The sequence below is a fragment of the Geotrypetes seraphini genome, chromosome 6 (genome assembly GCF_902459505.1).
Source record: "Geotrypetes seraphini chromosome 6, aGeoSer1.1, whole genome shotgun sequence".
Lineage (NCBI taxonomy): Eukaryota > Metazoa > Chordata > Amphibia > Gymnophiona > Dermophiidae > Geotrypetes > Geotrypetes seraphini.
In genome coordinates, this window is record NC_047089.1 from 59,319,051 (window position 1) to 59,332,587 (window position 13,537).

At 40.8% G+C, this 13,537-nt stretch overlaps 1 protein-coding gene across 3 annotated transcripts in view; it reads left to right on the plus strand.

Annotated features, from left to right (window-relative positions):
• The window catches only part of NEK5 (NIMA related kinase 5), a 70,662-nt gene that overhangs the window by 34,025 nt on the left and 23,100 nt on the right, over positions 1–13,537 (plus strand). For all 3 annotated transcript variants that reach the window (XM_033947614.1, XM_033947613.1, XM_033947615.1), the window contains exons 12-14: positions 2,282–2,475; positions 6,690–6,756; positions 9,231–9,338. In XM_033947614.1, coding sequence (XP_033803505.1) covers positions 2,282–2,475; positions 6,690–6,756; positions 9,231–9,338 — 369 coding nt within the window. The remainder of the gene's footprint in view (positions 1–2,281; positions 2,476–6,689; positions 6,757–9,230; positions 9,339–13,537) is intronic.

Sequence of the window (13,537 nt, forward strand, 5' to 3'; positions counted from 1 at the left end):
ACAGGTTTAAAACAAACGCTAGGAAGTTCTTTTTCACTCAGAGGGTGGTGGATACATGGAACGCGCTCCCAGAGGCTGTTGTAGGCAGCAAAACATTAAATGGTTTCAAAGAAGGTTTGGATAGATTCCTTGAAGAAAAAGGGATTGAAGGGTATAGATAGGTATAGACCACTTCTCAGGCGATGGGCCTGATGGGCCACCGCGGGAGCGGACCGCTGGGCAGGATGGACCTATGGTCTGACTCAGCGGAGGCAACTTCTTATGTTCTTATGTTCTTAATATATCTGTTTTGATGTGCCCTGTTTATGTGGCACCTAATTAAATGTATTTTGAGCTTAATAAAGCAAAAATAAAAACTCAGAGAGCTATTTAGCAGATCGTATTAAGGACATCCAAACTGTGCCTAAGTTCTGTCCATAGAACTCAGGTCTATCTGAAGCCCAAACTATGCTCAAAAGTAGACCTGGTTTTCATTTGTCTACAATGTAGGCATGAGATGGACGCCCTAGGTTGCTCAGCGTTATGCAAATTAATCGAAAAATGCCCATATTGAAGCCTCACCCAAACCACCCCTATTCCATGTCTATTCCGTTAGGCGTGAGTTTCCCCAATGGGCGTCCATGAAATTGTGGATGCGCCTACAAAGTGACGTCCACATCCTTTGGACGTCCATATGCCAATTATCGCTCATTAAGATCCTTAAATGGCTCATTAACCACTTAGTTTGGATGTCTAAGTCCTGCTCAGCATTAGGCAGGATATAGGCGCTCTTTATAGACTTGGGGCCTAAATGTCTAACAAGTATAAAGAATGGAGTAGAATTTGTGTGTACATGATATTTACATGTGGAGATGCTTCTAAAATAAGGACCTTTATGTTTTCAAGTTCAAGTTTATTTGACTTTGATGAATCGCTTATTTAGTTTTACTAAGCAAGATACAAAAATTAATAAAATATAAACATATATTTTTACACACTATTTAAAATTTAAAATAATGGGGTAGACAATTAGACATATAGACCAACTAATACAAAAGGGGAGAGGGGATAGAATTACAATTAAGTATTTTTAAAGTTCAGAGGAGAGACATTAATGGTAAAAACAGTAGGACGGGGAATCTAAAAAAAGAAAGGAAAGGAAAAGAGAGAGAGAAATAGAAAAAAAAAAAAAGAGTGCAATTAGAAAAAGAATTTTTGAGTATCTATTGTTAACAAAATTTCTATAAAACAAACCTATGATGTGTAAGTTATCATAGGCTTCCATGGATGGTATCATGATTTATTTATTTATTTTAAAAATTTCTATCCCGCTTATCAACTAAGTGGGCAACAGTTAATACATATATAAGAAATATCAAACTTACATTAATACATTATCAAAATAAAAGCACTTATTAAAAACATCATCTTATCTTTTGTAAGAATTGAAAATTTAATAAAGAATTTAAAAAACAAACAAACAAACAAAAAAACCCCATCATCTTATATTCAAATCACATAGAAGTGCTCTATTATTGACTGATTTCAGAACAATCAAGTAAGAAAGGCTTTTAAAAATAGGCAAGTCTTTAACAGTTTCTCAAAATATTTAAAGTCTGCACATATTCTTAATGTCCCTTTCATTGAGTTCAAAGTCTACCAATAGAGCAGCCATACTGGTTATTTTGTAATGTACTTCCTGATTCTTTTCCTCAATTAATCTCATAGTTGATTCCGACCATAAATTTCGATTTGGAGTACTATATACTTTCTCAAAATTTGAATCAGGTGCCATGGTGCTGTTTTCTTGGTCTCGCCGTGTCTGGATAGGTTGAATCAACATATCAGCCATCATGTTGTGTCTTTCTTCAGGGTATGCTGTGAGGTCTGCAGTTTGTCTTATATATAGTGGATCCACTGACCTGATTGAGAACAGGGAGGTCCATTGGTCATGATGTGCAAGTTCCATGAGTAATCGATTATGTGCACCCAAACCTAGCTCATCAACAGATGGGTTAATCATTTCAAAATGGACAAGAACTGATTGTAATTCTTTTTGTTAACATCATTTACCTAAACCTTTGGAATTGTTCATGGAAAAATACTGAGTTAGCACAAGTGGGGACCAGACAAGGTTTGGCAGTAGGTGAGCTATCTAGAGGCTGATAGTGTAGAAGCAACAGTATTTAAGGAAAGCATATATGATCAAATGCTAAAATAATTTGCAGCCCAGGATCATCATATGGTTGGTTTGTAGAGCATAGAGCTAATGATATTCTGTCCTCTGCTATTGTGTTTCCAGTATTGGCGCCCAAGAATGGAGGCAGCAGAAAGGCCAGCAGTCGCCCGAGTCCACGGACATTATGACCACTATTATGATCAGCTTAACAACATCCAGAAGGGGCAGTATGAACATGGACATCAGCAGGTGTCTCAGATCAGCAACAGAGCCGAGGAATATTATAAGCAGAAAGAAGTGCACACTCCGGCTCAGTGGTAGTTATATCCTTCTAACCTACTGTAAATGTTCAAGTCCCTGGTGATTGTGTTTAGGAATGTGGACTCTAGCTGTCAGTTTTATGTCTTCTCCAATTCCAGTATTTCGTTGCTGAGGTGATATTGTTTACAGTATTCATTTTTAGTGACTTTGTTTTGATACAAACACATCATAACAGGTCTGGGCCTAGGATCAGCTTCCTCAAGTTTCTCAATAGTAGTTCCCTGTCTTACTGAAAGGGTAGGTTTTATATGAAAAGGAAGTAGTCACAAAAAACAAACCCTCCCTATCTCTGTCTGAATCTTATCTACACATAGATTTAGATAACGAAAAAAATTATAGGGCTAGATTCAGTAAAAGGCACCCAAAGTTATTTATTTGAATTTATTAACTGCCTTTATGAAGAGATTCACCCAAGACAGTGTACAGCAAGTACAGTTTAACATAAAACTTACATTTTTGCTAACAGCAAAACAGTAGTAAAAAGACCAAATATAAACAAATACAAAATCAGCAAATTGAAACTTAATAATAGGACTACCATTAATCGTTTTCAGAAATATATATATAACATCACTGAAATTCAAATAAGAACATAAGAATAGCCTTACTCGGTCAAACCAATGGTCCATCTAGCCTAGTCTTCGCGGAGGCTAATCCAAATCACAAGTACCTGGAAAAAGCCCAAATAGTAGTAGCATTCCATGCTACCGATCCATGTCTGTCTCAACAGCAGACTATGGACTTTTCCTCCAAACTTTGTTCAAACCTTTTTTAAAACTAGCTACATTAACTGCTTTTACCAAATCCTCCAGCAATGCATTCCAGAGCTTAACTATTCTCTGAGTGAAAAAATATTTCCTCCTATTGGTTTTAAAAGTATTACTCTGTAACTTCAAGTGTCCCCTAGTCTTTGTAAAACTTGATATAGTAAATAATCGATCCACTTGTACCCATTGTACACCACTCAGGATTTTGTAGACTTCAATCTTATCTCCCCTCAGCCGTCTCTTTTCCAAGCTGAAGAACATAAGAAATGGCTTCGCCGGATCAGACTCTAGGTCCATCCAGTCCGGCGACCCGCACCCGCGGAGGCCAAGCTAGGTGTTCTCTGCTGAGAAACCTTGTTTACTCGTATCCCCCAATGTGATTTGCAAGAAGGTGCGTATCCAACTTGCTTTTGAATCCCAGAATGTTGGTCTCCATCACGACCTCCTCAGGGAGAGCGTTCCAAGCGTCCACCACTCGTTGTGCGAAACAAAACTTCCTAATATTTGTCCTGGGCCTTGTGCCCCTCAGTTTACTTGTCCGGGTCACATTTGACAATGTGAATAACGATGTTTCTTGCTCTATTTTGTCAAATCCTTTTAGTATTTTAAAAGTCTCTATCATGTCTCCTCGCAGTCTTCTCTTCTCGAGGGTGAACAATCCCAGTTTTCCGAGCCCTATCCTCTCTAGTCTTTCCTCATATGAGAGAGTTCCATCCCCTTTATAATCTTGGTCGCTCTTCTTTGAACTTTTTCTAGTGCTGCTATATCTTTTTTGAGATAAGGAGACCAGAACTGAACGCAGCACTCAAGGTGATGTCGCACTATTAAGCGATACAGAAGCATCATAAAATTCTTACTCTTGTTAACTATCTCTTTTCTAATAATTCCTAGCATCCTGCTTGCCCTCTTGTCTGCTGCTGCATATTGGGCGGAAGGCTTCAGCGTATTGTCTTGAGCACTGACCCCCAAGGTCCGATATAATACAATGTCAGCACAATACTTATGAAACAATGAATAAGTACACATCAGAACATTCAAATAACAGATATGATGCTAATGCTGTTCCACAATATAGCTTATCCTTTAGCCAAGGGGCCAAGTGCAGTTATTAGATGTGGACAAGATGGGTAGTACAGAGTCCATTGGTTTAAACAGTTGAGAGGCTAAATCAGGCAAGCCAGGATCCCAGGGACCTTTCTGACAAGGAATCTGAAGATGAGGGGTCATACTATATAACTTTACTCTCACAGAGTGAGTCTTCCCTATTGGGAGATACAGGTTCATAGATTGAGGTGAGTACGCAAGAAATGGTAGTGGTCCTTGTCCAAGGGGAAGACCCCACAGTACGCTGGCTATTTAAGCCTACAAGGCTGTTAAAACTTATTACTGATACCTTGAGGGAGTTACAGTTAGACTCCAAGCAGGCTCTGTCCACTCAGTGTTTTATCCTGAGCGGAGTAAGAGTGCAGTCCATGTCTTTCTCTGGTATCCTGATATGAGTATTTTTAGTCACGGAGCACTGGTTTCTTTAAAGGTAGCCAAAACAATGACAAAGCTGTATCCTATGACACAGGAGTGTCAACAGATGTTTACTCGGGCAGAGGTGAATTCCTTGGTGACCTAGGTGACCAAGCACATGTCCCTGCCAAGTGAAGGAGGAGTAACATTGAAAAATATGCAGATTTGCAGAGTGGATGTGGTCCTGAAAAGGCAGCGCAAGGCGCTGGCCTTAGGAATCAAGGCAACTGCAGCGGCCTCCTATGTCGCATCCTGGCAAAGCAGGGATGGATTATGTGGCTGATGTTCTCTAAGACATTATCAGAGTCATGAGTAAAGTTTAAGCTTATTTGATCTCAGCCCATCAAGTGCTCTGGATCAGGCAATGGGCAGGAGACTCCACCTCTAAGGCTACGCTCAGCAGACTTGCTTTCAAAGGACAGATGTTGCTTAGAAAGGGTCTGGATTATCTGAGAACCAATGTAGCCTATTGTCAGCTGAAATCTTTACCTGAAAGTGCATTTGACAAGAAGCATGGCTTCTTCGTGGGCAGAAGCTCAGGCAATTTCACCCAAGGAGATTTGTAGGGCAGCGACCTGGTCCTCATTGCATACATTCTCCAAGTTCTACTGAGTGGACATTGCAGTACAGGAGGACACCGTCTTGGGTCCTTAGTGTTACGGGCAGTCGTCGAGGTCCCACCCTGGGTTTCTGGGACTGCTTTTGTACATCCCCACAGTCCAGAATGACATACCTATTGTAGTAGATAAAGAGATTAGGTTTTTACCTTGCTAATATCTTTTCTAGTAGATAGGTGTGTCATTCTGGAGCCCTGCCCTGTGAGTTATTTACTCCACCTGTCTCAGTCAGAAAGTTTGAGTCCAAACTGAGATGTGAATGTCAGTCAGACCTCATGGGCAATCTATTGTTTTTGAAATTTGATGAATATAGAGAAGTTCTTAACCATAAATCCCATAATCTATATATACTGTATATAGTGTAGATTTATGTTTATTACACTTCTCTCTCCGTATTCGCGGGGGATGCGGGCAGAACATAGCCGTGAATACTGAAAAACTGCTAATAACTTTTTGCATGTTATTTGCGGTTTTTCGGTAAAATAGACCTGAAAAAGATAATAAACCATGAATAACCCAACTTGCGATTTGCTCCGTACAACGCCGGGAGCATCGAAAAATCACGAATAAGCGAATCCGAAGATACGGAAACCGCGGATACAGAGGGAGAAGTGTATAGGCTGAAAGACCTCAAGTGTGGGCTTTATGGTTAAGAACTTCTCTATATTCATCAAATTTCGAAGGGATATTTGTCTTGGACTATATTTATAGAGGATCAGTGTAATCTATTGCTTTAACACATTGGGGAATGGACAGCCATCTCACATGTTTACTACATTCCTACAGCACTACTAGATATACACAGTGCTGTACTATAAAAGACCATGTCCTGTTGTAAAATACGTGTAAGGTAGATGTCCATTTCTTGACATACTGACTTGGACATCCATGTTCTGAACTGAACATCGTTTCAAAATGCTGCTCTGTGCATCTAGTTTTGAAAATTATCCCAGGGAAGTATGGACCTATGTTTACCCCTGCTCTTTGGCATTCACAAATCTAGTGAGTGAGTTATGCACGTATGTTTGATTTTCTAACGTACGCATGTTCAATGAAAACTTTTTCCCAGCTTTGCCCTTGGGGCTGCCTCTGTTCAGTTTGGGTAAATTGCACATATGCAGGCGGTACATACATTTACCCATATATTGAAGAGCAGTTTTATAAACCTGTTTTTATGGATAAAGCACTGTTATATCTTTAGAACTGCATTTGGAAATTACCCTCCCACTGACTACGTAGTAAAAGAGCATGAAAGTGTGGCTCTTCTGATTGTTTATCTTGCAGCTGAAAATTTTTCTTTTCTACTAGGCCTGCAGATTTTCTTCAGAGACGGTGGGAAGCCCAGCAATATAAAATAAAAGTGGAAAAGCAGATGGTAAGTTTGAGTAATGGAATGAAATGTCTACAGATGGGATGCAGACATGGCGACCCATTTTTGATAGGTCATTGAGCGTGAAATTGAGGCATCCAGATCAGGATGTGGATCAGTTTCCCCCTGTATTTTGCCAAAGGCTTTGTCAAAAAAAGGAGACTTTTATAAAATACCTTGGTGGGTGCTGGTAAATGCGCATTATTTATTGGGATGCCAAGTAGGAGGAATAAGTTTACAAATCTACATGTGGTCAAAACCACCATCTTCACTTAGGGCAGGGGTAGGGAACTCCGGTCCTTGAGAGCCGTATTCCAGTCGGGTTTTCAGGATTTCCCCAATGAATATGCATGAGATCTATTTGCAGGCACTGCTTTCAATGCATGTTCATTGGGGAAATCCTGAAAACCCGACTGGATTCTGGCCCTCGAGGACCGGAGTTCCCTACCCCTGACTTAGGGGATTACGCAGGTAGGTGCTGGCTTGTATATGTACATATACCAAATTTAACAGCACACATATACTTACTGGTGCATAGATAGTGGGTTTAAAAACACCTGTATATTCAAGTGGATCTAATTATAAGGAAATAATTCTTTCTATTCAGTTCTTGAGGTGCTGGGGGTAACATGCTGTGCAACTAACAGAAGAAGATGTGAGAACAGTGAGTAATATAGGTCTGATATTCACATGATCCTCTCTCATCTCACAGAGGTTACCATCACATGTCTACATATATATTTTTTCATTTCCAGGTTCACATTCACATGGTCCTCCTTTATTTCATCTTCTGATCTCTGTCTTTCATAAGAACATAAGAAGTTGCCTCCGCTGAGGCAGACCAGAGGTCCATCTTGCCCAGCAGTCCGCTCCCGCGGTGGCCCATCAGGCCCATTGCCTGAGCAATGGTCCCAGACTATCCCTATAACCTACCGCTACTCCTATCTGTACCCCTCAATTCCTTTATCCTCTAGGAACCTATCCAAACCTTCTTTGAAGCCTTGTAACGTGCTCCGGCCTATCACAGCCTCCGGAAACGCGTTCCATGTATCCACCACCCTCTGGGTGAAAAAGAACTTTCTGGCATTTGTTCTAAATCTGTCCCCTTTTAATTTCTCCGAGTGTCCCCTTGTACTTGTGGTTCCCCATAATCTGAGAAATCTGTCCCTGTCTACCTTTTCTATACCCTTCAGGATCTTGAAGGTTTCTATCATGTCTCCTCTAAGTCTCCGCTTTTCCAGGGAGAACAGCCCCAGCTTTTTCAGTCTGTCAGTATATGAGAGGTTTTCCATACCCCTTATCAGTTTAGTTGCTCTTCTCTGGACTCCCTCAAGTATCGCCATGTCCTTCTTGAGGTATGGCGACCAGTACTGGACACAGTACTCCAGATGCGGTCGCACCATTGCACGATACAGTGGCAGGATGACCTCCTTTGTCCTGGTCGTGATACCCTTCTTAATGATACCCAACATTTTGTTTGCTTTTCTTGAGGCTGTGGCGCACTGTGCCGACGCCTTCAAAGATGTGTCTACTATCACTCCCAGGTCTCTTTCAAGGTTACTTACCCCTAGCAGTGATCCCCCCATTTTGTAGCTGAACATCGGGTTCTTTTTCCCTACATGCATGACCTTGCATTTCCCTATGTTAAAGTTCATTTGCCATTTCTTGGCCCATTCTTCTAGCGTCGTTAGGTCCCTTTGCAGATCTTCGCAGTCTTCCATGGTTTCAACCCTGCGGTAGAGTTTGGTGTCATCCGCAAATTTAATAACTTCTCAATTTGTTCCCGCCTCCAGGTCATTAATAAATATATTGAACAGGAGTGGTCCCAGCACCGACCCCTGCGGAACTCCGCTCGTGACCCAATGCCAGTCTGAGTAATGTCCCTTTACTCCAACCCTCTGTTTCATTTTTGACATTACTCACTGTTCTCACAGCTTCTCGTGTTAGATGCACATGTTACCCCACAGCGCACATATAATTTTTACACTAACTTTTCGCATTTTCCCTATTATCACCTTTTAATTAGGACCCCTGAGGAAGGAGTATGTTCTGAAACACAGATCGTGTCGGGTCCTGTGGACTCACACTTGAGACCCATTTTTAATCATTTTTATTATTTATTATTTTTGTTATCCAGCACTGATTGCGACATTGAGGGCTCCTTTTACTAAGGTGCACTAGCATTTTTAGCATGTGCTACATTGCTACGCGTGCTAACACCGTGCTACACGCCAAAAACTAACGCCAGCTCAATGGTGGTGTTTGCGTCTAGCGTGTGCTAAAACCGCTAGCGCAGCTTAGTAAAAGGAGCCCTGAATCCTTTTCCAATAAAGATTATTTGGTCATACCTTACACATCATTTTCTGCAGTTTTTCTTTTGTTTTTGGCATAGCAGTAGTGGCAGCACTCCAGCACCTATCAAAATTTAGCCTTGCAGACAGTTGCCTACTTTGGTTTTCAACAATTCTGTTTATCTGTAGGGGCTGCGTCCATCCTCTGCTGACCATCGTTATAACCTGATCCAACAGCAAGAAATGAAGCCAGAGCAACCGGTTGCTCTTATAAGAAGGAATGCGGTTAAAGAACAGGTAAGAAGAGGTCCTTTTATGTCTCTCTCTCCTATTACAAATTGTACTTCTCCCCTAATCCTCTTGTTTTCTATATGTCATCTAAGTCTTATTGTCCAATGTCTTCCCCTTTGATTTTAATAGCTATGACCTTGTACACCACTTAGACAATTTTTTTAAGCGGTATATCAAATTTTAAATAAAACTTGAAAACTCATCCTGGCTTGCATTCCCAGTCAACTACTGAAGAAAATCATTCTTCATTAGTAGTTTCAGTCATTTATTAATGAATGAAAATCATTGATTTATCATTGAAACATACTTGTGTTTTGTGAGCTAAAGACATAGAAAGGATATGCTAATACGGCCTTATCATTAATATTTAGTTAGTTAGTTAGTTACATTTCTCTACCACCTTTATGAAAACTACTCAAAGTGATTTACACTCAGCAACATGTAAACAAAATATAATATTATACAATAGTCTAAAACACAAGTAAAAATCAAATGCATACATTTATAAAATCCACAAAGTAGCCATAAGTATAGGCAGACATGACAGGCCAGTTCTACAAACAGCACCGTTATTGGCGGCCGCCAATCGCATGCCAATCACACAACAGCACCATTTAGAGAATCACAGCTATGTGAAAGGTAGGTGCCGCAAATGTAGGCCAGTGTTTTATTTATTTATTTAAAACATTTATAGCCTGCACATCCAAAATTTCTGCGGGTAATACTGATTGATACATAATTAAAAGAAGACCCAACAAATCATGAAAAAATGACAATAGGCAGCCTTGAACATATATCTTTAAAAAGATAACAGATAATTGCTAAATATTTTATCATTTTGATTTCAATGGTTTTATGTTCTTGGATTGTCTTGAAGTTCCCTTTTAGTATTCTTACCATAAAATCATTGGTGCAGTGGTCAGTTTTTCCAGTGAGAAGGATCTTAAAGCATACAAACATTGGAATTTCCAAAGAGGTAGTCATGTTAGTCTGGTGCAGTAAAAATGACAGAGGGAGGTGGCACCTTGTAGACTAACTGATAAATTGGTTATTTTAAAACATGCCACCTGTCTATGTCATCAAGTTTTGCAATGTAGCTGGAAGCAATGTTTTTTTTACAGTATGAACCACACCTACAATGGCCTTAGGCGCCCTTAGGCGCCTCTTTAGTTGAAACAAAGGTGCCTAAGGGCACTTCCATCTGTTTTTAACAACATTTTAATTGTTTTTTTAAATCGGTGCTAGACGGTATAGAAATTTTAAAAATAAATTACTGTGCCGATTGAACCAAGTAGAGTGCCTACTGCTGTCTAACTAAAGGCACCGTTTTGAGAATTTGCTCTGAAAAGTATTCCTAACCTCAAAAAAATGAATTTTTGTATCTGTATAATAAACAAGTTAGAAACGCCTGGAGCAGCATAGTGCTGAGATCCTTTATATGCCTGTCATAGGGTTGTGCTTTTTGCTTCTGCTTTTAGCATAGCACTAATACTCACTCAGATTCCCAGAACGCTTGGGGATGAGTGTACTAAGAAATCTTAGAAGTAGTACAAGTATCATTTTAACTGGCTTGTCTGATAAGCCTCCATGGTAGAAGGGACTTGCAGCAAGGCCTGTTTTGTAAGCTGCATGTTCCTGTAATAACTGGAAGTCCTAGTGGAAATGGAGGTGCTCACATAGACAGGTCAGTCTGGCAGGCTAGACTGAGGGCCTGGGAGGCTCCCTATTAATGATGGCAATAAATCAAGCTACCAGAAAGGCACTGGGGTAACCTACACAAAGTGGCACTTACAACTGTAAATAGCAGTGGTACGCATCTATCAGTCTTCCAAGAAAGCTGGGGTAACACAGAAAATGAAACAAGATAAAGATCATATGGCCTATCCAGTCTCCTCATCCATACTAACTAATACTAACTACTATCCCTTCATCTCCCATAGAGATCTCAAGTTTTCTTGAATTCAGATACAGTCGTCCTCTGTACCACCACCCCCCTTTCCATAATGAAGTATTTCCTTAGGTTAATCCTGAGTCTGTTCCATTTTGCCTTCATTCTAATCCCACTCATTCCAGAGCTTCCTTTCAATTGAAAGAGACTTGTCTCCTGTGCATTTATGTCACAAAGGAGAGTGTGGCCTAGTGGTTAGAGCTACAGCTTCAGCACCCTGAGATTGTGGGTTCAAACTCCATGCTGCCCCAGGTACATTAGATAAAGTGTGAGTCCACTGGGACAGATAGGGAAAATGATTGAAATACCTGTATATAAACCACTTTGAATACTCAGTGTTAAAGACTGCAGATTGTCCAAAATGCTGTTGTAAAACTGATATTTGGTGGTGCCTGGTTTGAGCATGCAGCGCCTTAACTGATGAAATTACACTGGCTTCTCTCTAAAGCTAGGATCAACTTTAAATTGCTTTTCTTAATTTTTAAGGCTTTATATGGTACTAGTCTTTAAGCCCTTTACATTAACGGGTGCTAGAGATTCCTCGGCTTTCTCCCCCTCCCTTTCCCCTTCCCGTCCCGTCAACCCCCTTGTTTCCCTTTGCACAGTCTCCCTGCTTCATCCGCTCCTTCTCCTGCGCGGGCCACCGGAGCAGAGAGGACTGGGCAGAGGGGGCTGCCGCCGGGGCCGGCGGAGAGGAGCTAGGCGGCTGGAGGAGTAGCAGCAGCTGCTGCCGATTGCAGCCTCCGTCCCGCCTTCGCCTCCCTGGATTTGCTAGAGTGGCCTGCAAGGTTTGCTACAGTGGCTGGCGAACCTCAGCAGGCCGCTTTGAAGAGGACCGGCAGTGGGAGGGAGGAGTCGCTGGCACACGCGCTAGCGCAGGCGCCGTGAGCACTGGCATAGAAGCACAGCTCACGCCACCAGGACTCACGGATTTTCGACAGCGCATGCGCGCTTAGCCTTTTATTATTATGGATGGGCCCTGACTATCTTCAAAAGTTTGTTTATTTATATCATCCAAAAGAACCCTTAGATCAATTCATGATATTAAATTGACAATTCCCACAGAGTCTGTACATGTCGACTAAAGAAGATTTTTAATATTAGGAAAGTGCTCTGAACTTTGGAACTGCTTGCTGTTTAATATTAGAGTTATGTGAGTTTTAGACGCGCTGTGAATTCTTGGTTATTTCAAAAGTTCTGTGGAATTTTATATTGTAATTGACTTGTAATGGACTTGTAATTGACTTTTAATGGTCTTGTAGTAGACTTGTAATGGTCTTTTTTTTAAATATGATGTTTTGCTCTGTTTTGTTTGAATGATTTATTATGTTGTTATCTGCCTAGAACTGCATTTGGTTAAGTGGAATATAAGTGTTAAACTGAATATCTCCCTTCTCCTACCTTTCTTCCAGAGTATACATATTGAGATCTTTAAGTCTGTCCTTGTAACCTGCATGGAGTTGACATAAATGAGTTGAGTATGGGAAAGCCTGATATTTAGACAGTAGCCTCAGTGTTAGACAGAATCTCAGCTGTGGAAAATAGATGGGACAATTGGTCTTTATCTGCCATCATTTACTATTGATTCTGAAATTGATATGTTTGAAAACTGGGGCTTTGCGCCTACATTTAAAATGTCTGTTTCTACTGTAAAACTAATTTTAGGCTCCTACATGTATGATGGAGGGCCAAAGAGATGCAGTTTTGTTGGAGATAGATAGTCTAGCTCTGATTTTCAGTTAATCGTCACTTCTGTAAAATGGTTAAAGTCTGGGAGGGGGAGAGGCAGACCCGTATGACTTTCCCAAGCACTTAGTATTAAAGATTGAGTGGGAAGCAGATACCTTCTCTCCTACATGCCCTTCTATCCCTCACACTAAATCCAAAAGTTAATTCGGGGGTAAAAGAAGCTCCCCAACATCTAGAATCTTCCTACCATCCTGTTTCCTTAACAATTCATCTCTACCACTCTTCCTGTTCATTTTTTTGTCCTGTCCCAAACTGCTACCTGAATCCCTCTGATGGAGATTTACCTCCTGTCTTAGGGCTCCTTTTACAAAGCTGCGTTAGCGATTTAATGCACATAATAGTGCGCGCTAGCCGCTACCGCCTCCTCTTGAGCAGGCGGTAGTTTTACAGCTAGCGCGGGGGTTAGCACGTGCTAAAAATGTGCATACGATAAAGCTGCTAACGGGGCTTCGTAAAAGGAACCCTTAGTGTTCTGCATTTCCTACACTGTTTATTTGGTTCTAATACC